At 39.4% G+C, this 27145-nt stretch overlaps 1 protein-coding gene across 3 annotated transcripts; it reads right to left on the reverse strand.

Annotated features, from left to right (window-relative positions):
* Positions 1 to 8809: 8809 nt before the first annotated feature.
* Positions 8810 to 26463, reverse strand: lyplal1 (lysophospholipase like 1). Of its 3 annotated transcripts, none has more exons than XM_007904518.2 (5): positions 26347 to 26463; positions 23413 to 23512; positions 19567 to 19736; positions 12963 to 13078; positions 8810 to 10119 (listed from the first exon to the last, which is right to left on the reverse strand). In XM_007904518.2, exons 1-5 carry the CDS (start codon positions 26429 to 26431, stop codon positions 9892 to 9894), a joined length of 699 nt encoding a protein of 232 aa, XP_007902709.1. In that variant the 5' UTR covers positions 26432 to 26463; the 3' UTR covers positions 8810 to 9891. The 3 variants fall into 3 exon arrangements, with proteins under 3 accessions (XP_007902709.1, XP_007902708.1, XP_007902707.1); XM_007904517.2 differs by having other exon boundaries at positions 26341 to 26463; XM_007904516.2 differs by having other exon boundaries at positions 26308 to 26463.
* Positions 26464 to 27145: the final 682 nt, after the last annotated feature.

The following is a 27145-nucleotide window of genomic DNA, read 5'->3' on the forward strand; positions in this document are numbered from 1 at the left end:
GAAGGGAATTACAGCTACCTATTTGGGAATTGTGCTAAAACTGCTCACTAAAGAGCCACTAAAGAGGAAGTCTCACCATTACTTACCGCTTTGGAAACATAGTCAATATGAATGGCATTTAACTATTCTGACTTTTTATTTTTATTGGATTTTTTAATATGTTTTTCTTTGAACAGTCAGCATTGACAACATCATGGGAAATTGGCTGGGAAGAGTCACTGTGTCCTGCTGTCCAAGGGAGCTGAATCACCATTGAAATGACACAATTGCGAAAGCGCCCTGTCTTAATGATTGTATCTCTATAGATGCTGAACAGCTCTCTCACACTGCCTCAATCAGTAACTCCTCCCTAACAGTTCCCCAATGATTTTATTAGCATTTGCAGTTCACACAAGAGTATTGTAAAAATGAATAGCAATCAGGCATGTGAACTGTGTCTGTTTTTGTTCCTCTTAAACTAAGGACACTGAGGCTAATTGTAGAACTCCAATCTTTGCCCTATAGAATCACCTAATGTCGTTTTCGCAGGTTATTAATTTTAAAATGAAAGGCACTTGCAATTCTCTCTATCTACACACATACAGTTTATATGACCTGTACATTAGACTCCAGTATGTGTGTAGATAGAGAGAATTGCAAGTACCATTCATTTTAAAATTAATAACCTGCGAAAATGACATTAGATGATTTTACAGGGCAAGGATTGGAGTTCTACAATTAGCCTCAGTGTCCTTAGTTTAAGGAGGAACAAAAACAGACACAGTTCATATGCCTGATTGCTATTCATTTTTACAATACTCTTTTGTTCAACTTGAGTTTCCTCTTTCCCCCAAATGCAAATACAAAATGCAAGGAACGTAGCACTTTAGATTTTCAAATAGTCCTAACATACAATCCATTGTAATCTAGAGATATTGCACCAGAATAGTAGGGCAGATTAGACATGGGGATTCCTCTTGTGCCAAATACTCCACATTATCTCAAGTTTGTGACAGGCACAAAGCCAGGAAGCTAGGACGTCTCTCAAAAGGAGGAACAGAAAATTAGAGCTGCCTTGGCAATGGCCTGGGAATACTTTGGCTGTCCACTGTCTTGCCTGAGGAATGTTAATAAACTAGAAGGAAATTAGAAGTGGAGCCTATTTTTGTCTTTAATCTGGATCCCTCCTTCCTTCCTCTCTGGTCCCTGCGATGAATTCATTTAATCTACAACAAGAAAATCATTCTCTCAAATATCCAAAATGACAAAATGAAATTCCACCAGGGAGACGTTATATTTCTGAATTCACGTTATATTTTTAAGGAAAACGGTAAAACTTTGTTAACATTTAACATCCCGTAGAACTGTGAAACACCCTTAAATTCAGAGTTAATTTTGGAAGTCCATTTTCTGCGCTTCCTAAAAAAATAAGCTGGGAGGACGGATTCTTCTCACTCAGCTCCTATTAACCTTCCAAAAACAAAGCCCTAACAGGGCGGGAAGGTCTAGCTTGACAAGCTGCAATAAGATTGCCAGTGAGCGCTCAATGGCAAACTATGTGATTGGTCGAACTTCAGCAATACCTTGATGTACACTTGACTCTTCCTAAAAGTCCAGAATTAGTTAAGAGGAGTGTTTCACTCAGGGAGTGTGTGCACATTCCATGCACAAGGAATTTTCCATGTGTAGGCAACACACATATGTGGAATTCGATGTATATGTATGTCGCCTACACATGGAAAATTCCTTGTATACTCTTAAGCATGGTGATTTTTGCATGTGTCATAAACGGGATTGACCACAAAAAGTAAAACAAACCAACTAACAAGTTAAAATCGAATTGAAGAAAACATACAAGTTTCTACATAATCTTGAATTTTAAGATAAAATAGTCTTACGTGACAAGACCATGTGAAATTTCAGGCCTTTCTGTGTCAGTGTTTCAATTATATAATACATTGGTTTATAGTGGAAAAGGCATGAGAATATAAGAGCAGTCAGATCATGGTGTGGTACAGGGCTATTGGATTATTAACAGCCTGGCTCAGTTGATAGCACTTTCACCTGACTCAGAAGGTTTGGGTTCAAAGCCCACATCAGGACTTTGAATTCATATAGTCTAGGCTGACATGCTAATACAATGCTGGGGAGGTAGTGCATGGTTGGAGGTGCCATCCTTCGGATGAGATGCTAAACCAGGGTTCTGATTACTTGTTCAGGTGGACATTAAAGATTCCATGGCACTATTCAATCCGAGATGGGAGTTTCTCATTGTGTTCTGGCCAACAATCGCACAGGTAAAATTGGTCATTCTCTTCATAGCTATTTGTGGGACACTGCCATGTGCAAATTGACAACCACATTTGCCTACAAAATACAGTGACTACACTTTATAGTAAATCCTGTGAAATGCTTTGAGTTGTCTCCCTGGTGAGAAAGGCAGTGTAACAAATTCAAAGATTATTATTACAGTTATTGTCCTATTTAAAAAAAAGGAAGTGCTGAGAAACGTAAATCTTTTTATATTGTATGTTTAAGGTTTCACTTTGTTACAAAATGTGGGGAACTCCCACTTGAGGCAATCTAGTTTTATTGGGATGCTATTGTTTGGATGTTGCCACATTTCTATATGTGACTGCAACACATTCCATTGTATCTGCTTTTATTTTTTTAAATCAGCAGCCTTGGGACGTCCTCCCGACGTGAAAGGCGCTATACAAGTGTAATCGTGTTGTTGTTGTAAACAACAATATCTACATCTCTTTAGCTTATCATAAGCTAAAGTAAGCTAAAGTAGAGTAAAACTATGGTTTAAATGATACACACAACTATTCTGAAATGACTATTGATTGGAAAATAAACATACACCAGCACGTTGGACCTGGGTTATTTAACTTTCTGTTAAAGCCTTTCCATAAAGTACATGAATCATGCACTAAAAAAAGCCCAAAGACAATGAGTGATTTCATGTTGTGTCTAGTCATTTGTAGCCACCTGGCACCCAAATGAGTACTGATTTGTACATTTGTACAAAAGAAAAGTTTACAACTGAGTTATTTCCTTTCCAGTTCTTTTTTAACACAGAATAATGAGGTGCGTACTGATTCTCAAACTCAAAACAGTGAAGAATAATTTAACAGATGTGAGATAAATGTTCTGTAATTTCCTGAAGCAATGCCTTACAAACTTTTTTCCATGTCACACAAGAATGCACGCAAAAGTTTTTGAACCACATAATAGTGGATCAAGTTAATATATTTTCAAACGGATGTATGCAATTTAAAGCTTATGCTACTGTATCATGTTTAACTTTGAGACATGCAAGGTAATTTAGTGGACTGGAAACAAAAGAAATAAGGATTATGGAACTTTTTGACTAGTTAAGAGGAGTTAACAAATGCTGAATTCTCATTATTGCAATGTAAAAGATATCCAAGACATTGTGATTTTGGTGACACATTGGTCTAATATGTAGATTCTTAATGATTTATTTTTCCACTCCTGCCACTGTCCAGTGCTCTGAGATGCTGCTCTACATGAAAGGTACTATATGAATACAATTTGTTGTGGTAAATATAGAATTCTGCAGGTATCCAGATGCATATCATGCTTAATGGCTGAAACGCTGCTTGGACACAGATCTGGGTCGTTTTCCTGCCAGGTGCTGGGAGCCTCCTATGCCTGCATTTGAATTCAAAAGTAGTGGGCACTGAGATCGGGGTCTGATTTGGCATTCCAGCAGGTCAGTGTGAGGTACATCTGCATACCTGTAGGATTCCACACAGCATTTAGAAACCTTTTTAAGAATCACCGCACATTAATTAGACCCCCGAAATACCAAATTCACAATGTCTCTGGCTAGCTGTTCATGACAACAATGAGTATTTAGCATTTTTTGATTTTGCCAATTGCTTGTTACCTCCTCTTAACTAATCAAAATGCATGTTAGACGCCAAATTTGCTTTTAATGTATTTTTCTAAACCCGAAACTTGCTTTTTGTGGTTAATCTCATAAATGCATTAACAAAATATGACGAAAAAGCAAAAATAAATCTGGAACTCCAAATATTTGATAAATAATTATATAATCTCCGACTAGCTGGGGAGTATATTGGCATAAAGTGGTAATTATGAAAGGCTCTGTACAGGATTACATTCAGAATTATATTGTATATTTGTTCAATGACACACATAAAAGAGAAATCTTGAAAGGAGGTTGTGTCAGAACATGATAGTTTATTTATACAACAAGTGGAAAACTAAATCACCATCTTGATTGCCAGACAAGGCAGCAGTGGAGATTTAAAACACTTTTCCCACATTTTATGTGTAATTCTACCTATCCATAGGAGCACTGACTAGCCTGTGAGTCTGATATTAAGAAGCAGAAGGTACAGTATTTGGCATAAAGCAACATATATAACTTATATATAAATATATAACAATACTTTTTTTTAAAAAATCTGGAACATTCTTTCACCCCAAAATTAATTTAGAAGTGTACACAGTTGATAATATTCTCATCTGTCCTGTAGCTCAGTGGTTAGAGCACTCGCTTTGCAAGTGAGAGACCTGAGTTCAATTCCAGGCAGGGTGAAACCTTGGGCAAGTTTCCTTACTCCACACGCCTAATAATAATCCCTCCAAAACAAAAAACAATAATAAAAATTGGTCATTTTCAATCTACGACCGCTTGTGGGACATTGCTGTGCGCAATTGGCTGCCGCGTTCGCCCACAAATATACAGTCAATTCACTTTACAGTGTGTTCTGTGAAGCGCTTTGGGACGTCCTCCCAACGTGAAAAGTGCTATATCAAATGCAAGGATTATTATTATTATTATTATTATTATCTCTTGCATAAAGATCTCATGAAACTATTCAATAAGAGAATTAAATTTCTCCCAATCTTGGCCAACAATCCATTTAAAGTGGTCATTCACTTCATGAGTTCTGGTCCTTGTTATGTGAAAAATGGTTGTTCTGTTCGCTGAAAAATACAGTCTCAGTAATCCTTGCATTTGGTATGCAAGATTTTAGTTCAGACTCAGTTAATATACCGTTAAGGATACATAGTTTACACTTAATAGTAATGATCTGTTATAGGTGCTACATCAAAAACAAGGATGATTTGTATTAGTCTTTTATTCGCTAAAACTTTTGAGCCTAAAATGCTTGCAAATATAGAAAACTGGCTTTCAAAAACTGTATGGACAGGGGAGCTGGAACAAGCGAGATCAAAAAAATACAGTTCAGATATTTCAAGCATGTCAACCTGATGGGAGCAAATTAGATTATTGTACAAGCTATTAGTCCAAAGGATCATCAGGAACAATTCATTAAACAATGATTGATGAAAAATGATGAGATGAAAGGAGTCCTGGAAAACTGTACTGAAATTGTGGGAAGTGAGAAAGAAGATGATTGATTATAGAGTCTTATCAAGTCGAAATGTTTCAAAGCAATTCATAAGTTATTGCTCTCAAGTGCAGTGACTTTTTTGTAGACAAGCATGGTAGCCATTTGCACCAACAAGTAACACAAACATCCATGAAGTCAATGACCAATTAATTTGGGAGATTGTGAATATGTGGATGACCTTTCATATTTCTTAACATGAAGCTTTAATGCTAGGAATTTCTTAAGATAATTAGAGTACATCCCAGATTTAATTTTTGCAGCACTAGCTAGTCTGCTCACATGAAAATACTGTACACTAATTCATAAAGTTCCAAACTTTATTAATAAGTAGACAACTTTCTTGAAAAGTGATGAAAATTATAAAATAAAAACACCTTGAATTTTCTGACTATTCTACTTTAAATGAGATCCCTCATTTAAGCATTCTGGCCACAAGTGAGTTCTACAATATGCATTGAATGGCCCCATCTTAATAAACAAATCCGATAAAATCACTGCTCTATGATTAATTTTTTTGTGGTTCTTATACAGTTCTTATACAGGTTACATGAGGTATTACATAAGATAAGATTTGCTTTATTTTATAACCACAGCAAGTTTGTTCCATTTGTTTTGATAAAGTAGTATCATTTTTATATAGTAATTTACATTACAATTTTAGAGAATTTACTGTATTTTGCTTAGATATGCAACAATTGATAAATAATAATCGGACAATGAAAAGACAAACTTCATCAATACATTATACAACAACAGCAACAAAATTAAATTTGTAGAGCACCTTTCACATCGGGAGGATGTCCCAAAGTGCTGAACAGTCAGGTATCGGGGCCCGAGCATGGGGGTGGTGTAGGGGTGAGGGAAGGCAGAGAGGTGGAAGGGCGACCAAAGGCACGATCAAAAAGTGTCTTGAGACCGGCCTTGAAGGAGGCAAGAGAGGAAGCGAGGCGAAGGGACCATGGGAGTTCCAGTGTGTGGAGCCTGATATGCGAGAGTCCACGAGCTGCAGAGTTTTGGATGATCTGCAGTCTGTGAAGGGAAGAGTTGGGAAGGCTGATGAGGAAGGAGTTTCCATAATCGAGCCTTGATGTGACGAATGCATGATTTATTTTAAAAATAATAAAAAAAAACATAATTTATTTCAAAAATATTGAAAACTTAGCCAAGATAAATAACAATTCACATTTTTTAAAGTTTACAAATAATGTTATTCTCCCTTACCCTTTGTTAAGTTATGCTCTTTTAAACAAATCCTCTTTATGATGAGTGGTGGGAGAGCCGTTATATTTCAATAAGAAAAGTGATTGAAAGCAGCACAAAAAAATGCTCGCTTATTTAAAACCCCTAATGGTGAATCTATATAGTCACACACTATATTCTGAGGCTTATATTCAAGATTTTAAACAAATCATAGAATCATAGAATTATACAGCAACAGAAGGAGGCAATTTGGCCCATCGTGTCTGTGCCAGCTCTTTTAAAAGGGCTAAATGTTTACCTTTCCAATTCATTTTAGGTACTTGTGTTGTTTTGGAATATTCTGCAGGTTGGTGGCAAATGTGCAATGCGGGGATTAACTCTTGTTTTTTTACAATTCACAGGGAATATAATGCCAAAAGGGGATTAGGTATTTTGAGGCAACAATGAGAATATTAATAGCAAAGCACAAGAAATCACATCACCACCAATAATCCCGACTGCTCGCTTGCCTCAAAATACATCTCAAATGCCGAAATAGCACAACACAGTCGTTGTGCAATGTATTTCAGGCAATGAAGTCATTATTGGCACTACCGTTTTGGCTCCAGGACAAAAAATATTTTTTTGGAAAAAAAGTGGTCTTTAATAATAACTATGCTGCTTTTAGCTATATAGTAAGCTGTATGCAAAATGTCATGCCCAGTACATTTCCAGAGATCATATTAACATTTATTTTCAGGGAGCAGGTTTGCTGCTACAGTAACAGTATGGGTTATTTCTGTGATCTGAAACAATTGGCCCAGAAGCAATATGGCAACCACCATTGATTATCATAGACACAGCCACCTTGACATAAAATAACATGCTTCTTTATAGTCACTGTAGCTCAGCAAACTTATACCAGGCCACGTAAAATATGTGCTCTTAGTATTTTATCAGTAAATTAAGGGCATAACTTTAGGATTATTTAGGATCAAAATAACAAGAGGTTGGAGGATTTTTGTTTACACGGTTATTACGACACAGAATGCCCTAACAAAACTGGGGTTTAAGCAGAATCCATAATATCTTTTAAAAGGGAATTAAAGAAATATTTAAAAAGGTATAAAAGGGAGTGGAAAATGTTAGGGGAGTGGGACTGAGTAGATTGCACGGTCAGAGAGCCAGCAGACATAACGGATCAAATGGCCTCCTTCTGTGCTGTAAATCTATAATTCTATTGTTCTGGAAATCTGGCGATAATCTGGCGACAAAACCACCTTTGATGATGTACCATTATAATGGGGGTATCCCATTAGCAGCTGACATCGCCAAAGGCACTGTGAGCAAAGCTGATCGGAATTTCAGCCCACAAGTGAAATCCAGTCTTGCTGCTTGCTTTTCATTCCTTCAACAATTTTCCTATCCTATTCCCCTTTATCTTCTACTTATCACAAGTCACTTTCAAGTCAAATTTATCTACTTTGTCTTCCAAATTTCACCTTTTCATATATTGATATATCCAGGGCACTCCTGATATCAGACCAGCAAGGTCAGCTCATCGGCTGGAAGTGGAGGGGCAGCCTGGGAGCAGGGATTCTTTCCTTTCAGCTCCCATTAACCTTGCAAGCCAAAGCTCTAAGCTACCCAGACTGTGCTCTCAATGGCAAGCTATAGTTTTAGCTGGTTAAACTCAAGCAGTACCCCAATGCACACTTTGAGATCCCCAAACCTTGATTTTTGCCAACTTGTGCCTAATACTCTCTGGAATTACATAAACAGTGTCTCTCTCCAGGGGAGTGCACATTCCATTCCAGACACAGGCACATGTCCATGTGTGGGTGGCAAATATAGGTGGAACTCTGTTTGGTTTGGATATTCTTAAGCACGGTGATGGGTTTCCACATGTGTCAGCTGACCAGAAATAAATAATCTTTGGTGCCACCTCTGTTTCTTAGTATGGTGAAAGAACTCTTTGAAGGGGTCAACAGTAGGAGATCTTTCATGATTGCTCATAACATGAAATCCATAATAAACAAGTAATAAAAGTTTGCAACTGCTAGAAATCTGCACAGAAAAGATTCAGCCCTAGCATACTAAATTAAACAATTCTAGAACTGCTAAAAAGGGTAACACTTTCAGCTGTGGACCATGTATGGGTTAGTCTAGTCTATGTGAAAGTGTTTTATACCCTTCACAACTTGCAAAAGTAAGGGAAATATACAAACTGATTTCCATTGTAAAAAAATGTTTAATATCTTATGAAAAAGAACCATGACAGAAAGGCACACAAGAATTTAATCACGAGAAAAGGCAATTCAGCTCATTTTGTTATTCAAGCAGCATTTGAGGCAGATGTCTTTGCCTCTTAACTATTATCAGTAAAAATAAATTACACAACAAATATAGTGCACGGCAATCTTAAAATTTCAAGATGGCAGTGAGGCGTATTAAACATTACAAAGTATTTAGAAAGGTATTAACAGTATAAACTAATGCAATTTATAATCTATTAAAATAATGTTCATTCTCTCCCCCTCCCAACCTCATGAAAGGTAAAAGTCTAAATTTACTTTTGAACTCTTGCCATATCACAACTCCAAAAAATCACCATCACCTACTAAGTTCAGTAAGAAACTGAGAATTTGGCAAAATTATTAAATCATAATCAGAACTAACAGTGTTTCGAGGATATGCAAAGATAATTGGAAGGATAGTAAATAAGTTATGTGTATTTTGAAAGATGACTGAGAAAAAATGAACAGTAACTTTAGTATTTTAGACTTGATAAGAGCCAATTCCACCCATCACTTCATTCTATGTAGCAACAGAGCTCGTTGTAAGAAATCTATTCAAGCAGGCATTGCAGTAATGTGTAAAGGTTTTCATGAACGTAAGCATAATTGATCAAACAGTTTGTTTTGGATAGCAATGTTTGTCTTGGAAGAGACCCTCCAAGTGATCAATCCACTTTATGTCCCCAAAGTTCACTTGATATGAAGGTTATTTTAAGAGCACGTTTATTAAGGTGGAATACTTAATAATATATAATTGTAGGGAGAAAAGGAGAAAATGATACATTTCAAGAAAAGTACAACATAAACATATAATGAAGTGTTTTACTAAAATGTTTCATTACATTTGAATCTTTTGTTTAAAAAAAACATTTCGGCTATCATCTATATAGCCATGTCTCCATTCATCCGTTATAAATGTTGATCCTTGAAACATGAGCTAATGAATGGATTACAAACATAATTAAATGCATACATACAAGGTCCACCAGAACTATTTTTGTTCAGATTGAATGGTATTATTGTTTATCATTAGGTAATTTCTGTAAAATCCATGACTTCAGCTGTTCCAACTCTGGTTTGCAGAGTTCATGATACAGATTAGGGAAACTATTAAATGTGGTTTTCACTCCCAGTGACTGTAAATTTGAACAAGTCTCTGTACCCCACTCATACAACACTAGTGGGTCAGTTTTCCCATGACACTGGAACAATTCAGGCATTGAGGTTTTAGCATTCTGGACAGCCTGGAGATAAAAAGTAAATTATTGTACACATGGCACACATATTGTATATATATTTTGAACTTAAAATATACTGCTATTTTTGTTTCACATGTTACAATATATAAAGATCAAAATAAATATATTTTATAATAACACTTTGTGAAACACTAAAATAGAAACTCAATCTAGATATTCAAATAGATCTATCTATTCAATCTAGATATTCTTGGAAATGGAATTTGTTTTGCTTACACGAATATGGCAGATTTACTGAATAGACTGGTTTAGATATAAATCATCCACATGTATATGCTTCTGTAAACACTGAAGATATTCTAAGATGTAGTCAGCCATAGGCTACAATAATATATTGTATCCAGTAACCAGAAAAGCAGCATTACCTGTCCTTGATATGGTATTATATTTCATCTGCTAGATACTATTCTCCACGGTGGATGATTGAGGTGAGGGGGGTGGGTGATAGAGAAGATGGATGCCTAAGAGATTTTACTTTTTGAATTAAGGGGAGACCTATGCAATCTCTCCCAACATCATATTACAGACCCATTGATGTTATTGGATGGAGGCACACTGCAGTGTCATCTATGGTAAAATAATTAAATAAACTAGTTGTCAAAATTAAAAAAAGCCCAAATATTTGAAGTTGAAATTTAAAACTAATGATAAAAAAAGTGGGAGAAACGTATAAAGCAGGTAAATTACAATGAAAGAGTGAGAAAAACTGTATCAAAGAAATATTTATCGTGCTTTGCCTTCAGCCACTACACCCCAAGACTCTGGAACTCTCTCCCTCAATCCCTCCACCTTGCACCCTCTCTCCCCACATTCAAGTCCCACCTAAAGACATTCCTTTTCGATCGGGCTTATGGCACCTCCCACCTCTCTCTCCCGCTGGCTCAGGGTCAGACACTGCCACTGTCAAGCGCTCCGGGACGGTACCCCACGTGAAGGGGGCTATATAAATGCCTGTTGTTACTGTATTTATATTCTTCCTTGATTACTCATTTCTTAAATTACAGTTTAATACTATCACACCAAAAATGGTGTTTAATGTTGATGTATGTCACAATGACGGTACACTCCTGAGAATTTTGAATAATATGAGGAGTATAATTCAAGTGATGACTGCCACATTATAACAATGATTTCTAACACATATTCTGCAACACATCCAACACAATTGCCTTATGATGGGAGTGCTTATGTTTATTTCCAAATGGAGCTATTTTTTTACTGTTAAGTATAGTGACTATACATTTGTAGCGCGAACACTGCACCCAATTTGCTTCCAGTAGTACTCCACAAACTGTCATGAAGTGAGTGACCAATTTGATCTGGGGGATTGTTGGCCAGGACACCAGGAGAAATTCTCTTCTCTAAAGTGTCTACATTTGGAGGAATGAAATGGAAGAATATTGGCACCATAATCTCTAGAGATAGATGGAAATGAAATACTGATTAACTTATTACTACTGGCACATAGTAAAAATTAAGTAAACAACCTCTTGAAAGTGCTCTTGCTTACTCCAGTGCTGCCAGTTTTACACTATCCTTCTGAATAAGCCAAAAAGTTCAGTTCCATGCCAAAAGTTGTAGTATGGAGGCTACATAAAAATTACGACAAAAAAATGTAATTTTATGTCGTAAGGATAATGTAGGATATGTCAAGACTTTAACTACTGTAAAAAGTTAAATCTTAAGGAGAATTCTGGGCTGCAGTGCCAAGTCTGCTGCGGAGAATTTAACACTGAGACAGCGTTGAGCGCTTACGTGCAGACTCACGGGATGAAGTTTATCATGTCCCAGCAGAACGGAGGAGCGCAGCAATGACTGCAGCGTGTGTAAGAGAAGCTTCTTAATCCTTCTTCATCCCGAGTGGCTCCGGGGCGACCTGAGGGGGCTGCCTGCGTTCATGGATCCATAAGATGGTAACTTTATTTTTAAACAACAAGTGATACTCGTTGAAAATCAGTGGGCCAGGCACCCGCTCTCCCAGTCCTTGAACCCACCTGTGTGTTTTGTTAAATGAAAGGAACTCTTGTGTCAAAGCTGTTAAGTGTTGGTTTGGGACAACCCAATACATAGGGAAAGTAAACCAGGCGAAACTTCCTGGGTCTCCCTGCCTGAACAAGGTTTGTAATGAGTTACTCTTAGGTCCCAGTGACCCACAGTCTCTCATTGTGAGCTCGCCAACCGGCTTCCGGTTCCCCTTGGCCACACGCTCATATTTAACTTGAGGGCATTTGTGGAGTCCTGCAGCTTAGTGGTTAGAGCACTCGCCTCACAAGTGAGAGGACCTGGCTTCGATTCCCAGCAGGGCAAAACAAACGTTGGGTAAGTTTCCTTACTCCACACGCCTCTGTTTACCTAGCAGTAAGTAGGAACCTGGTTGTTAGTCCATTGGCGGATCGCTTTACCGCGGATAATAATTCCTTCAAAATAAACCCAAAAAATAATTTGGTCACTCAAGCCACGACTATTTGTGGGACAATTGCTATGCGCAATTGGCTACCGCGTTTCGCCCACAAAATATACAGTAAATCCATTTTACAGTATATTCGGTGAAGCGCTTTGAGATGTCTCGAAGACGTCATAAATATATCAAATGCAAGGCTTTTCATTATTATTATTACTATCTAACTACGTTAAAGAAGTTAAACTTGGCACTGACATTATTTATAATGTGAAAATGCATTAACAAAGTAAACTATCTAACAGCCATTATGATTTGGAAATATGCCTGTGCACATTTTGGAATCTATACGGATTTGAAGTGGTTTCAAATAAGCTGAAACAATTTATAATTACATTTTTTTGGTGGGGAGGAAGGGATTATGACTTACCTGGTAGACAACAGAATTGTTGTTCAAGAAACTAGACAACGCAAAAACTCCTGCAACTTGCTGATGGAACCTATATGCCAAGTGCATGGCCATACATCCTCCCATTGAAAATCCCCCTGCAAAAAAAAATAACATCAATTTAACATTTTCTCTTCTGGGCTACAAGTCATAACATTAACATTATTCCATTTTGTAGATAATAATAGTTACACAAATATAAGTTTTATTAATTACTTGAACTATAATGGTCTTGTTAGTTTCAATTTGGCATTATCTGGGAAAGTAGGTAACATCCAAATATATTGTTCAATCAATCATTTTCATAATCCCATTTAATTTGCAGCTTTGCCTGTTGTCCTCCTGCCAAACACAGACAGCAATAAATATTGATTTCAGTTCACTTGAATTCTATCACTTTCTTTTTCCTTTAGTTTTCAATTACTTTTAGCTTTGGCAGTTTATAGATTTGGCAGAAAGAGCCCTCCCCAAACTATTGCCTAGTCTTTTAATGTTTCGCAAAGTTTGAGTGATTTATAAATCATCACGTCTCTTCCTGCACTGGTATGATACACAAGATGATACTCCCTTTTTTAAAAGATTGCTTCGTGCATCCCATACCTACAATGGCATGAACTATTCCAACTGCTCACTGTTGTAATCCAGTAGCACTCTTGTGAAATTTAAATACAAAAATAAAAAAACATACCATTGTATCTTGAACAAAAGTGATTAGATCTTTATGGAGTTGAGAGTCTTAAAGAGTTCAACAATAATAATAATAATAATAATAATAATCCTTGCATTTGATATAGCGCTTTTCACGTATTCTAGACATCCCAAAGCGCTTCACAGAATATACTGTAAAGTGAATTGACTGTATATTTGTGGGCGAACGCGGCAGCCAATTGCGCACAGCAATGTCCCACAAACAGTCATGGATTGAAAAAGACCAATTTATTATTGTTTTTTGTTTTGGAGGGATTATTATTAGGCGTGTGGAGTAAGGAAACTTGCCCAAGGTTTCGCCCTGCCTGGAATTGAACTCAGGTCTCTCACTTGCAAAGCGAGTGCTCTAACCACTGAGCTACAATATTTTTGATGTAAAAAAAGTCTCAAAGTATAAAAAATGAAGAGCAATCAGAAATAAAGTGAATGTTATGTAGGGAAAAAAAGATGTAAAGCAGTGTATCTAAATCTTTGAGCAACATTAAAATGTAATCCAAGCAATGTTTTAGGGAAGGCATATAAAATGCAATAAACAAGCAAGTTCACAGAATTAACATTTTCTGGGCAGAAATTCTAGCAAAATAAGCACACTTCTAAAAATACATATCAAATCATATAATTATATTTTTATTACTTTTGAAAATAATACATTCAAAGAGCTAAACTAAAGTTCCCATAAGAACCAATGCAATTTTAGCAACAATACTTTTAAATGACTTTTTATGAGGTAAATTACTAAACCTAGTTTGTCACATGCTGGCAGGGTTCCCTGCATTTACTCATGATGGCATCTTTTTATAGATATAAGCAGCAGGAGATTTAAATACCAATGTAATTACACATTTTACATGCTTGATACATTTGTTTTCTTTTTTAAAATTACACCATACAAAGGTTTAGTCTCTTTGATTTGCATTTCCATGGAAAAATCCTGCAATTTGTCTGTCAGTGCCACAAATGGCTTCTAGGTGATTACTGCTAATTGCAATACTCTGGGTGATCTCACCCTATATGCTTGATGACAAACTGCTCTTATCTGACAACCTGGATAATGTTTCAATGCAACCTAATGTTAACACATTAATTTCAATTTACTGTACAGCTTTAATTATTTCAATCTCAGATTTCTCAAGTTATGTCATCAGTCTCTTCAAATATGAAATACAAAAGCCTTCCTGTGTCATATGAGCAAGACAAGAGATATTTGATATCCATTAGTATCTAGCAAAGGCATTTCCTTTATGGTGACAGAAAGTGGATTTTAATCAGAAACCCAATAAACTTGCTGTGCATAACTGCCACTCTCGTTTTGTTTCCTTACGAGGCTCTTTACTGTCTGCGATCAAGTTTTTAATGTCACTTCAAAACCTTTGGTGTGAGGGAGCTTTATCCTTAAAAGGACGTGTATTCTACAAACTATCGCATAATCTTGCATGTTATAAAGATTTTCTGGTGTTAAAAGACCTGAGTGTTTAACAAAACTTGGAATCTCTTTCTGCTTCAGTTTCAATTCTCCACATCAGTTATCTGAAATAAACACAACGTTTAGCAGCAATCCCAGAATTTCAAACCCCTTCGGCTGATTTATAATGATAGCAAAAACAAAGTGAAGAGAACTGATATCAGTCCCTTTCTCAAGACAGAGAAGTACTGTATTTTCAGATGAGATTACAGATAACTTGATTTATACACTTTGTGACTTGATCTCCACCCTTTTATCAGCACAGCAGTCTTGTTTCTCAATCAGCTCAATAAACCGGCTATTACAATTTCGATAATCCTGTTTCTCATCCTGAAGAAGGATTATGATTAAAGCAATTATGCCATATTTGCTTTTGTTAATCACTGTTCACATACAAAGATTTTGACATTTTCCCTTAGTTTCCCAGGGTATTTTGTTCAAACAGGACAGACAAGATGAAGAACAGATCCAAAATAGCCATTTCTTACTTTTGCAGAATTTTTAATCACAGATTATTCAGGTACCCAGATAATGGGTCTTTGTTTTTTTTGCAGATCATTTTCTCTTACAACACAACCTTTAGATGAATGAATCTGGATTTTTTAAGGCATATATCTGATATTAATTCAAAGAGCAAGATTTTTGCTGCAAGCCATTTTTGTAGCACACAACCCCTCTAACCTTTAAACTGCAGTTCTGAAAGAAGTGCCTTTTTATTGCTATAACTAGGAGTTTGTATAAACTATGACTTTGCATCAGCATAAACATTTTGGTTGCTATTTTGGGTTGCAATTAATAATAATAATAATCCTTGCATTTGATATAGTGTCTTATCATGTCTTCGAGACGTCTCAAAGAGCTTCACAGAATATACTGTAAAGTGAATTGACTGTACATTTTGTTGGCAAAACGCAGCAGTCAATTGTGCTCAGCAGTGTCCCACAAACAGTCGTGTGAGTGACTTTTTTAAAATATTTTTCTTAAAGGGAATATTACCCTCGGAAAAGCGATCTGCCAATCGATTAACTTAATTCGTACTTCAGAACCCTACTTAGTAAAGGTTCCTACTTACTGCTAGGTAAGCAGAGGCATGTGGAGTATGGAAACTTGCCCAACATTTCGCTCTGCCCGGGAATCGAATCCAAGTTCTCTCGCTTGCGAGGCGAGTGCTCTGACGACTAAGCTACACAACCTGACTAACTTGAAACTGACTACGATATGGGAAAGCGTTGAACTAACTGGGGATGAGGATTGTTCTACTCTATAACAGCTTTCAATGCAGGACTTGTCAGTTCTTTTAACTTTGAAGGCAGTAGTTTTGCTACAAGAACTGAAAATTGAGCAATTATATTAGAAAATAATTTGCCTGTAGCTGTATCTCTTGGTAACAACTGTGGGACAGGAGAGCTGTTTTTTCTTTCTTTGTCTTGCTTCTTCTGGGTCATTTTACTGCAAGCTCATCCCAACTGAAAGATAATCTCAGCAGCTGTATCCTTTCAATAGCTGAATGCTATTAGGAAGGTCAAAGTAATACATCATTTAGCATTGGATACATTTGTCAGTATGAATTATTCTGACAAATGCACAGTTGCCAATGTAATCCTGAATTTAATACTAAACGCTTAAAGACTCACTGCTACTCATGCTGTTTGTGGAGTTTTCTAAAAGCAGAATAAAATACAAAATCGGATACTGTTGCTAACCAGATTTTTTTCCCACAAAAAACAAACTATTGGCTTCCTCTGAATAGGCAAATGAGTACTGTGTAACTGTATTGGTCCTAAGATTTGAGATGGAGATAGTGTTAGTATTCAGAGGGATTTAGGTGTTCTTGTACACCAATCACAGAAAGTTAATATGCAGGTACAGCAAGCAATTAGGAAGGTTAATAGCATGTTAGCGTTTATTGCAAAGGGGTTTGAGTATAAGAGTAGGAAAGTCTTACTGCAATTGTTTAGGGCCTTGGTAAGTCCGCACCAAGAATATTATGTGCAGTTTTGGTCTAGTTATCTAAGAAAGGATAACTACCTTAAAGGGGGTGCAACGTAGGCTAACAAGGTTGATTCCCGGGATAAGGGGGTTGACCTACGAGGAGAGGTTGAGTAGACTAGGCCTATATTCTCTAGAATATAGAAGAATTAGAGGTGATCTTATAAGATTTTTAAGGGTCTTGACAGGGTAGATAGTGTGAGACTGTTTCCCTTGGTTCATACTCCCGTAAATCCCCCTGGTACACCAGCCATCTCCATTCCCTCAAGGCACAAGTGTGAGCTGCCGAACGCACCTGGAACACCCAATTCCAAACTAACAGTCCATCGGCAGATTTGGCTTCACCATACCAAGACCTACTGCTGCGCTCTTGCCTCTGCCATATCCTCCTTCTACTCCAAGGTTATCTTGGAGGAAAAGGACAACCCCAGGCTTCTCTTTTCCACCACAATCCGTCTCCTCCGTCCACCTTCCCATACCTCACCCATCCTCTCCTCAAACTCCAACTGTGAAGAGATGCTGGACTTCCTCGAATCCAAAATCGAGGGGATACATTCAGCCACCTTTGCCCCGTCCACAGCCACTCCCATATCACCTCTCCCTCATGACTCACCCCCCACCTATTCCCCCCCATATTCCTTCAACCCTATCTCTCCCTCACCACGTGTCCGCAAACTCAAACCTACTACCTGCTCCCTCGATTCCATTCCCCTTGGTGATATCATCCGCAGACATGGGATCAACTTCCACATGTATGCGGATGACACTCAACTCTATCTTTCTGCCTCCACCCTCAACTCCAGGACCACTGCTGTCCTGACAGACTGCCTGTCGGACATCAGGTCCTGGATGAGGGCAAATTTCCTACAGTTGAATGTGAACAAGACTGAGGCCCTCCTGATTGGCTCGCGCCAGCGCCTCTGCACCTCAGGCTCTGGCAGCATCGACCTCCATGGTTGCACTCTTCAACTCACCAAGCCAGTCAGGACCCGAGGTGTCTTGTTCGACCCTCAACTGTCTTTTCTTCCCCACATTCAAGCCATGACCCGCTCTGCCTTCCCTCACCTCCGTACCATCGCCCGACTCCGCCGCTATCTCACCCCTCAGGCCGCTGAAACTCTTGTTCATGACTTCATCACCTCCAGGCTCGACTATGCAAACGCCCTGCTTGTCGGCCTTCCCAACACCTCCCTTCACAGGCTGCAGATAATCCAGAACTCTGCAGCTCATGTCCTCTCCTGCACCAAACTCCGTGACCCCATCTCCCCTACTCTCGCCCAACTCCATTGGCTCCCTATCCTTCAGAGGATCCAGTTCAAGATCCTGGTCCTCACCTACAAAGCCCTCCACGGCCTCGCCCCAGCCTACCTCTGCAACCTCCTAACCCCCTACCAACCCGCCCGCTCCCTTCACTCAGCCGGCTCTGGCCTGCTCCACGTCCCCCGACCCACCCGCCCTACCACTGGCGGGAGAGCCTTCAACACCTGCCCCCAACATCTGGAATGCCACCCCCCAATCACTCTGCCTCCTTAGCCTCCTTGAAGTCCCGCCTCAAGACCTTCCTCTTTGACCATGCCATCGGCCACCCCCCCCTTCCCCTCCCTTCTCCCTCCCTGACCCCAGCTCGGGTCTGAAATGCTGTACACTGTCCAGCGCTTTGGGACGTCCTCCCGACGTGAAAGGCTCTATACAAATGTAATTGTGTTGTTGTTGTTGTTGGTTAGAGAATCTAAAACTAGGGGTCATAGTCTCAGGATTAAAGGTCAGCCCTATTGAACTGAGTTGAGAAAACATTTCTTCACTCAGAGGGTAGTGAATTTATGGAATTCTCTACCCCAGAAGGCTGTGATGCTCAGTCATTGAACATATTCAAGACTAAGATCAATAGATTTTTAAAAACTAAAGGGATTAAGCAATTATGGGGTTAGGGCAGGTAAATGGAATTAGATTAGAAGAGCAGCCATGATCTTATTAAATAGCAGGGTAGGCTCGAGGGGCCAAATGGCCTACTCCTATTTCTTATGTTCTTATTCCAGTGAAATAAATATTTTCCACCAAATTGAAAAGAAGGGTTTTAGATTTCACCAGCATCAATGCTACATAAATGTAAGCAAGCACAGATGGTAATATACTAATTCAGTAATTAAGCATTTATGATGAAAAGTAACAATTCTCTTTCATACCTGAAAAGATTAAATGGTGATCAAAACATTCTAGGTAGGAAGAAGTGCAATCAAGTTGTTGCGAATATAGTACTGTGTGTATCATTATTTTTAGATGTTGGATTTGTGATACAGTCCAGTGACTGTATCATGATAAACATAACCGATGGAAGGATATCAGACAGAAAACAGGGGAACATGAGTAATTCTGATCTTCAGACTCTTGAATGTTTTTAAAATGTTTGAAAAACTGGTAACATTTTACCTATAATTATTCTCTCCTTTGGAATTCCTGCTTTGACTTCTTCTCCTACGAGACCATCCAATAGTTGGCACATTAAATCTATTGATGTTAGATGTTCTGGGCAGTTGTTGACAATTTTGGTCCTGTCAAACCACACAGTTGAAAGTGCTCCATTCATAGGAGTATACGGTCTGCAAAGCAATAAGGAAAATTTCAGCTTTCATTTCTCACATTTCTACACAACAAATTTGGGAAAGTAAAGAAAAGTTAGGAACAGTTATTTCAATTGTCATTGCTTTCCCAAACTAAATAATTTAATACTGTGTTATAATCTGCTTGAAAAGTAATTTGATAATTCAAACTGCTAAATGCATACTTGTAAGATCTCCTATTGAACAAGTTCCTAACCACGCTGTCATCTGGCAATTTAATTATCTTGTTCAGATTCTGCAAATTCAGTTCATTTCTGTATGCTAGGAATATAAGTTACCATCTTAGACCCCTCAATATATTGCGCCCTCAATCTTGCTCCTCTTATCACTACCTTCTGTTTCCTTCCTTTCAGCAAATTGTTAATCCATATCCATGTCTTACCGTTGATCACATTGACATTAGTTTGTAAAGGATTCTTTTGTATGGTTCATTATGTTTTATGGAATCCACTGTGAATGTGGGATATTAGCTCTTCCAAACTCATCCTCATGAAGGGTTGAGGGAGGGGAAAGATGACCAAAAGGTCAAAGAGGAAGGTCTTGAGGTGGACCAGCAAGCAGGTGAGGGAAGGGGCAAATCATAGGGATTCAAGGATGAAGTTCCAGAGTGGCGGCAGATATACTAAATGCACAACCTCTGATGGTGAGGACATGGAAGTAAGTCGGTGCCCGCTGAGGGGAGGGAGGGTTTGAGGAGATCGCAAAGGTAGGGTGGGGTGAGACCATGAAGGTCGGGTTACTAGATCTTTGGTTATCGATTGTGCAATTTTTCTTGAAGATGGGAAATGTATAAACAAATGAGTGAAAGGGTATGTTCACCATCCCGTATCTTTCTTCTGATCTACGTTTGCCTGTTTCCAACCTGTTGGAACTTCTTCCTCAGTCCTCAATAGCTCTTCAAAATATTTGTCAATGCTTCATAAATATCATCACTCATTGTTCTCAGTATCCTAGACTGTATTTCATCAATTCTTGAGATTTATTGGTTTCAAGCGCTTTAGGCCTACCTAAAACTTTTGAATCTGAGGTCTCATTTTTCCCCTCAAGTTAATGATTATATTTTTGCTAACTCACTTTCTTTGGACCCTCAAGCTTAGTAGCCACTCCAAGCCTGTTCTCAATGACTTCATCAGTAGTTTGTTTAAATCTTTGTTTTACAATAAACAATGGAAATACAAAACACTCAAGAAACAACGATGTAATAGGAAATAATGAAACAATTAAGAATCTGTTGTTCAGTTGTATGTTTCCTAAAAATTAATTTAGTTAGTACAAATAGCAGCTAAGAACTATTAAACACAGAGTACTATAGAGCCTTCATAAGTAGCTTTAAATAATTCACCAACTGCTATTCAATACTTGCATCAATTAAACTTTCATTACTTTTAAAAGCTCTCTATTACATCTTTACGTAGCCTTGTTTACCTTTAATAGCTGAAAATTCCACCTTAGAGGAATTTGATCAACTCTACAGTTGCAATCCACCCTCTCATCATCCACAATGCTCACTCAATGTTCACATACCAATAAATTAGATGTTTTAGTTAATCCTCAACATGAAAAGCTATTTTTTTCATACCTTTAGCTTTCAAGCTAGTCTTTAGTATTTAGTACATTTTAACCTCCTTCTTGAAACCTTATCCAGACCAAAGGTTTCCAGTATTGAGTGCTGGTGTCAGGAATCCATCTCAGGGAACAAACTACAGTACATTTCTTCCATGCTATTAAAATTAAGATTTGATACATTCAGAAACATTGTTTGTTCCAACTTTCAATGGATACTGTATTCTTAGCATTTTATTATAGGTTTTCAGAGATCTCAGGCCATTTAAATATAGGGAAAGTGGCTCCAATTTCAGAGAACCCTCCAACCCGAAAATTGAAAGGGATCACTGCTACCTACTACATAAACATGCCATATGGTTGGGATACGGCTAGGAAGTTTTGAGATACATCCAACCTTTAATCATTATGCCATTCATTTTTATAGAGACCTGAAAGGACTCTCTATTAAGCAGCCTATTTCCATCTGTCTGTGTCACTGTTACTGTAATTAGAGTAGACGGCAGGCAAAGTTTAAAATTACTGTCCCAGTGGAAGTTACATCCACGCTCTTAGTAAATGATATTCCATGAAAAAAAAACTTGACAATTCAACTTTCTCAGCAAACACATTCGTTAAAATGAATATGACAGACTGCAGACTTTTGTGTATATTTATGTCACCTTTTATAAGGCGTGTACTTTTGACGGTGTTACAAAGAACTTGCATCCAGTAGTTTCATTAAATCCAACTGAGTTTCAAATTGAAAATTGCACTAAATTTTTTAGCATACCCTTGGGGACAGTTACATTGCACTTTTATGTGCTGTATATATTATACATGTGTGTATATAAATGAGCATTAAAGGTGCACATTTTAAAATTCTAGTTTTCAGTGTTTCTCTTCATTACAATGCATCAATAATTATCCCAACATCTGACCATTATTAGTTTATTTGACCAATTTTATCTGGGAGATTGTTGGCCAGAACACTGGGAGAAACTCCCTTCTTTTTTTGAGTAGTGCCATAGGATTCTCAACGTTCACCTGAACAGGCAGACAAGACCTCAGTTTAATACCTCATCTGAAGTACGGCATCTGCAGTACACCATGATCAAATGAACCCAAATGAAATAATGATGCCATTATGTGTATGTAAGAAAATTATATGTAGGGCTTCTGTTTTTTGGGAATGTAAATTTTTATTTTTAGTTGATTTCGCATTTTTTGGAGTTCTAAAAATCGGGGGTTTTCACTTTTAATGGAAGATTCAGACCCGCATGCGTAAACTGAAGGGAGAGGTGCCCTCATGCATATGCACTGCCTCCCTCTCACGTTTCTGAGGCACTGCACGAGTGAGGGTTCCACACACAGCTGCGGACACCGAGGGGAGACAGGCACCCTCATGCATGCGCACAGAGAGGGAGAAAAAAGAGTAACACACGAAAAGTTAGTGAAGGGACATGTAACCATTTAGGTTGTTTTTCCAATTTTTTTGTATCGGAGGTGTTTTATCAGGGGTTTCGGTTGAAACCAAAAATCAGAAGCCCTAATTATGTGTCAATTCAATTTTAATCACATTTTGGTGTTTAGCTGGTTGAGTTTGAGCTAGTAGTTTACAATTGCATCCAAATCTTTTTTAAAATACCTCAAAATCACTTGTAATATCCATTATAGAATCCATTTTATAAATAATTATGAAAATGTAACTAAGCATGATTTCAGACAACAATTTACAATTGTGATTTAACACATGTACAGAAGATGACAATGTTGAGGATTCACACTATACATTTGGCTTCAGCAGAGATAGATTTTGGTGCCATGACATGTTCAATGGAATTTATTTTTTATCAACAATATTAAGTACAATGTAGTTATTTATTATAAATAATAATATATTTGATACAGCATCTTTCATGTTGAGGGACCTCTGAAAGAGCTTCACATACTATAAAGTGTAATTACTGAGAACACAACTTAAACAAAAAAGAGTTCACTCTTGAATCTTGACAGGTGTTATGTTAGCATGGTTAAAAAAAAGGTGGTTCCAGTTTATTGAGTTTTAGGTAAATTTGCATTTATCACTTATTTTTAGGCAACTATATCATACCTTAGAGGTGCAGTTGGATAAATTACACGTATGTGAGGAAAGATCAAATCTTTGCTCAGAACATCTTTGACCCAAGCTCTTATGCCTTGACCAGTATCACCTACATGAAAGGAAGGAAAGTGTCACGAGAGTGTAGGGTTGTGTTCGTCTTATAAAACAATGATCTTCATTGCCAGCAAGGGTGAAGAGCCAGAAAAGCCACATGTCGGTTTCTACCTAGCAGCATTGTTAGAAGTAATTATTGTATTTTTAATGAGATTTACACTGTTGGATTGAGTAAATGTTAAGGTATTTTTGCTTTTGTTTGCAAACACATTTTTCAAAAAGGTAGTGACCCTTTTAAACATTAAAAATATATATTTATTAGAACATTGTGATGATGATGGTGGTGGGATAATAAATGTTTTTTTGACAGTGATGAGTTCACAGTCTAAAATGGAATATCTGGTAATGAGTGGAAGTTGTTTGTTTGTCTATAGGAAAGAAATTGAAGGGTGAGGTGATTTGTGCTACATAATAATCTTTGCATTTGATAGAATGCCTTATCACGTCTTCAAGATGTTTCAAAGCGCTTCACATAAAGTGAATTGACTGTATATTTTGCGGGCGAAACGTCCACAAAATAAATAAATGTAATTGTAATGAATTATTATTTTACTATCACTCACTCCCTGTATCAAACACGAGGATTGTTACTTTTATATAACATTTGAAACCTTGTTGTCAGTTGTTAGCTATGAAATATTGCCTCTTTTTATATACGAGTCCTGTAGCTCAGTGGTTAGACCACTCGCCTCGCAAGCGAGACCTGGGATCAATTCTGGCAGAGTGAAACGTTGGGCAAGTTTCCTTACTCCACACACCTCTGTTTAATTTTTTGAAAAATGTGTTTTTTTTTTCCTCCAGCCCCCCCACTGTCTCGTGCGGTGTCCCTCAGGGCTCTGTCCTCAGTCCCCTCCTCTTCACCCTCTATATGCTCCTCCTTGGTGACATCATCCGCAGACATGGGGTTAACTTTCACATGTATGTGGATGACACCCAACTCTACCTTTCCTCCTCTACCCTCAACTCCACGACCACCGATGTCCTGACAGCTGCCTGTCCGACATCAAGTCCTGGACGAGAGACAACTTTCTTCAGCTCAACGTGCGTAAAACTGAGGCCCTCCTGATTGCCTCACGTCAGCGCCTCCGCACCTCAGGCGCTGACAGCATCAGCATCCAAGGCTGCACTCTCCACCTCTCAAAGCAGTCAGGAACCTCGGGGTTCTGTTCGACCCTGAGCTGTCCTTTCTCCCTCATATCCGCGCCACAACTGGCACCGCCTTCCATCACCTCCGGAATATCGCCAGACTACGGCACTACCTCACCCCTCACGCTGCTGAAACTCTGGTCCACGCCTTTATCACCTCAAGGCTGGACTATGGGAACTCTCTCCTCGCCGGCCTTCCTGGCACCTCCCTCCACAAGCTGCAGGTCATTCAGAACTCTGCAGCTCGTGTACTGTCCCGCACCAGGCTTCGGGACCACATCACTCCCACCCTCGCTCGCCTCCACTGGCTCCCCATCCCCCAGAGGATCGAATTCAAGATCCTCATCCTCACCTACAAGGCCATTCACGGCCTCGCTCCCTCCTACCTCTCCGACCTACTATCCCCCTACTTACCTGCCCGTACCCTCCGTTCCTCTGGCTCCGGTCTGCTCCACATCCCCCGCCCCAACCGCCCTACCATCGGTGGCCGGGCCTTCAGCCTCTCAGCCCCTGGGCTCTGGAACTCTATCCCCCAGTGCCTTCGCCGCTTCCTCCCTTTCCTCCTTCAAGGCCGGTCTCAAGACCTTTCTCTTTGACCGAGCCTTCAGCTCCCCTCTCGACTCTCTACCCCCTCCTCGCTCCCTCCCTTCCCTCCCCTCACCCTGACCATTTCCCCCCTGCTCGGGTCCTGACCCAACTGTACAGCGCCTTGGGACGTCCTCCCGACGTGAAAGGCGCTCTATAAATGGAATCTTGTTGTTGTTGTATTGAGCAGTAACAACAACAAGATTCCATTTATTGAGCGCCTTTCACGTCAGGAGGACGTCCCAAGGCGCTGTACAGTTGGGTCAGGACCCGAGCAGGGGGGAAATGGTCAGGGTGAGGGGAGGGAAGGGAGGGAGCGAGGAGGGGGAAATGGTCAGGTGAGGGGAGGGAAGGGAGGGAGCGAGGAGGGGGTAGAGAGTCGAGAGGGGAGCTGAAGGCTCGGTCAAAGAGAAAGGTCTTGAGACCGGCCTTGAAGGAGGAAAGGGAGGAAGCGGCGAAGGCACTGGGGATGGAGTTCCAGAGCCTCGGGACTGAGAGGCTGAAGGCCCGGCCACCGATGGTAGGGCGGTTGGGGCGGGGGATGTGGAGCAGACCGGAGCCAGAGGAACGGACGGTATGGGCAGGTAAGTAGGGGGATAGCAGGTCGGAGAGGTAGGAGAGAGCGAGGCCGTGAATGGCCTTGTAGGTGAGGATGAGGATCGTGAATTCGATCCTCTGGGGGATGGGGAGCCAGTGGAGGCGAGCGAGGGTGGGAGTGATGTGGTCACAGTAAGTAGGAACTCTGTTGTCAGTTGACTGGTGGATCGCTTTTCCACGCATAATAATTCCTTCAAAAAAAATAATAAATTGGTCAAATCAATGCACGACTGTTGGTGCGCAATCGGCTCCCGTGTTTCTCCCTCAAAATACACAGTCAATTCACTTTACAGTATATTCTGTGAAGCGCTTTGAGAAGTGATCAGCGCTATAGCAATTACAAGCATTATTATTATTATTTACAGTGGTTAATGGTTTGCTCAGCCCTTGGCCCCTCCCCCCCCCCCCCACACACACACACACACACTGACAACTCTCACAGTCCACGACCAATAAATACACCCGCTTCTTTGTGCTCGTGACCAGCCGCGAAACCTTGACCTGAGCCGTGGAGGAAGATGATGGACGCCGTGTGTCTCCCGGTCTGAGGCACAACCAAGCGCTGCAATTGCGAGAGGGCGGCCATTGCTGTTCTGGATGTTTCCGGCAACGGCCGCGAGGAGCAAAGCCGCGAGGAGCGAAGTGCGCAGGCGCGAGCAATGGGGCTGCGCACGACGTTGCCGTGTTGGGCGGGTTTGGGCGGGTTTTGTTGCTCTTTTGTGCGTGAAAATAAACGGCTTGGGAGCGGGTGCCTCATTTTGTGAAAATGTTTAATTTTTAAACCTGCAAAACATCCCCCCATCCACTCTCTGAAGACCTTTACTTGCACGGTTTCAAAAGCACTAACCTAAAATTGGTCACTCTGCTCTCCCATGGTATATTGGCTACTTTTGGGGGCTACTATTTAGTTGGCTTTGGGCTACAAACTGCACCTCACATAAGTCGTATAGGCAGTTGGGACCTGAAGGCTGATGCAAAGTATGGGTTGTGTGAAACTTATAAATAATAGGAAATTCAACGGGATTTGGGCAGATGCACGACTTGGGAGATTGTATGATTTATTGGAACGTCCTCCCGACTTGAAAGGCACTATACAAATGTAATATTGTTGTTGCTGCTGTTGTTCTACAGATCAGAATTATGCAAGTTTTACTGTATTTGCTCTACTGTACGACTGTTTGTGGGACACTGCTGTGCGCAATTGGCCGCCGCATTTGCCCACAAATATACAGTCAATTCACTTTACAGTGTGTTTTGTGAAGCACTTTGGGACGTTCTCCCGACGTGAAAAGCGCTATAT

This window comes from Callorhinchus milii, unplaced genomic scaffold (genome assembly GCF_018977255.1).
Source record: "Callorhinchus milii isolate IMCB2004 unplaced genomic scaffold, IMCB_Cmil_1.0 Scaffold3, whole genome shotgun sequence".
Classification (NCBI taxonomy): Eukaryota; Metazoa; Chordata; class Chondrichthyes; order Chimaeriformes; family Callorhinchidae; genus Callorhinchus; species Callorhinchus milii.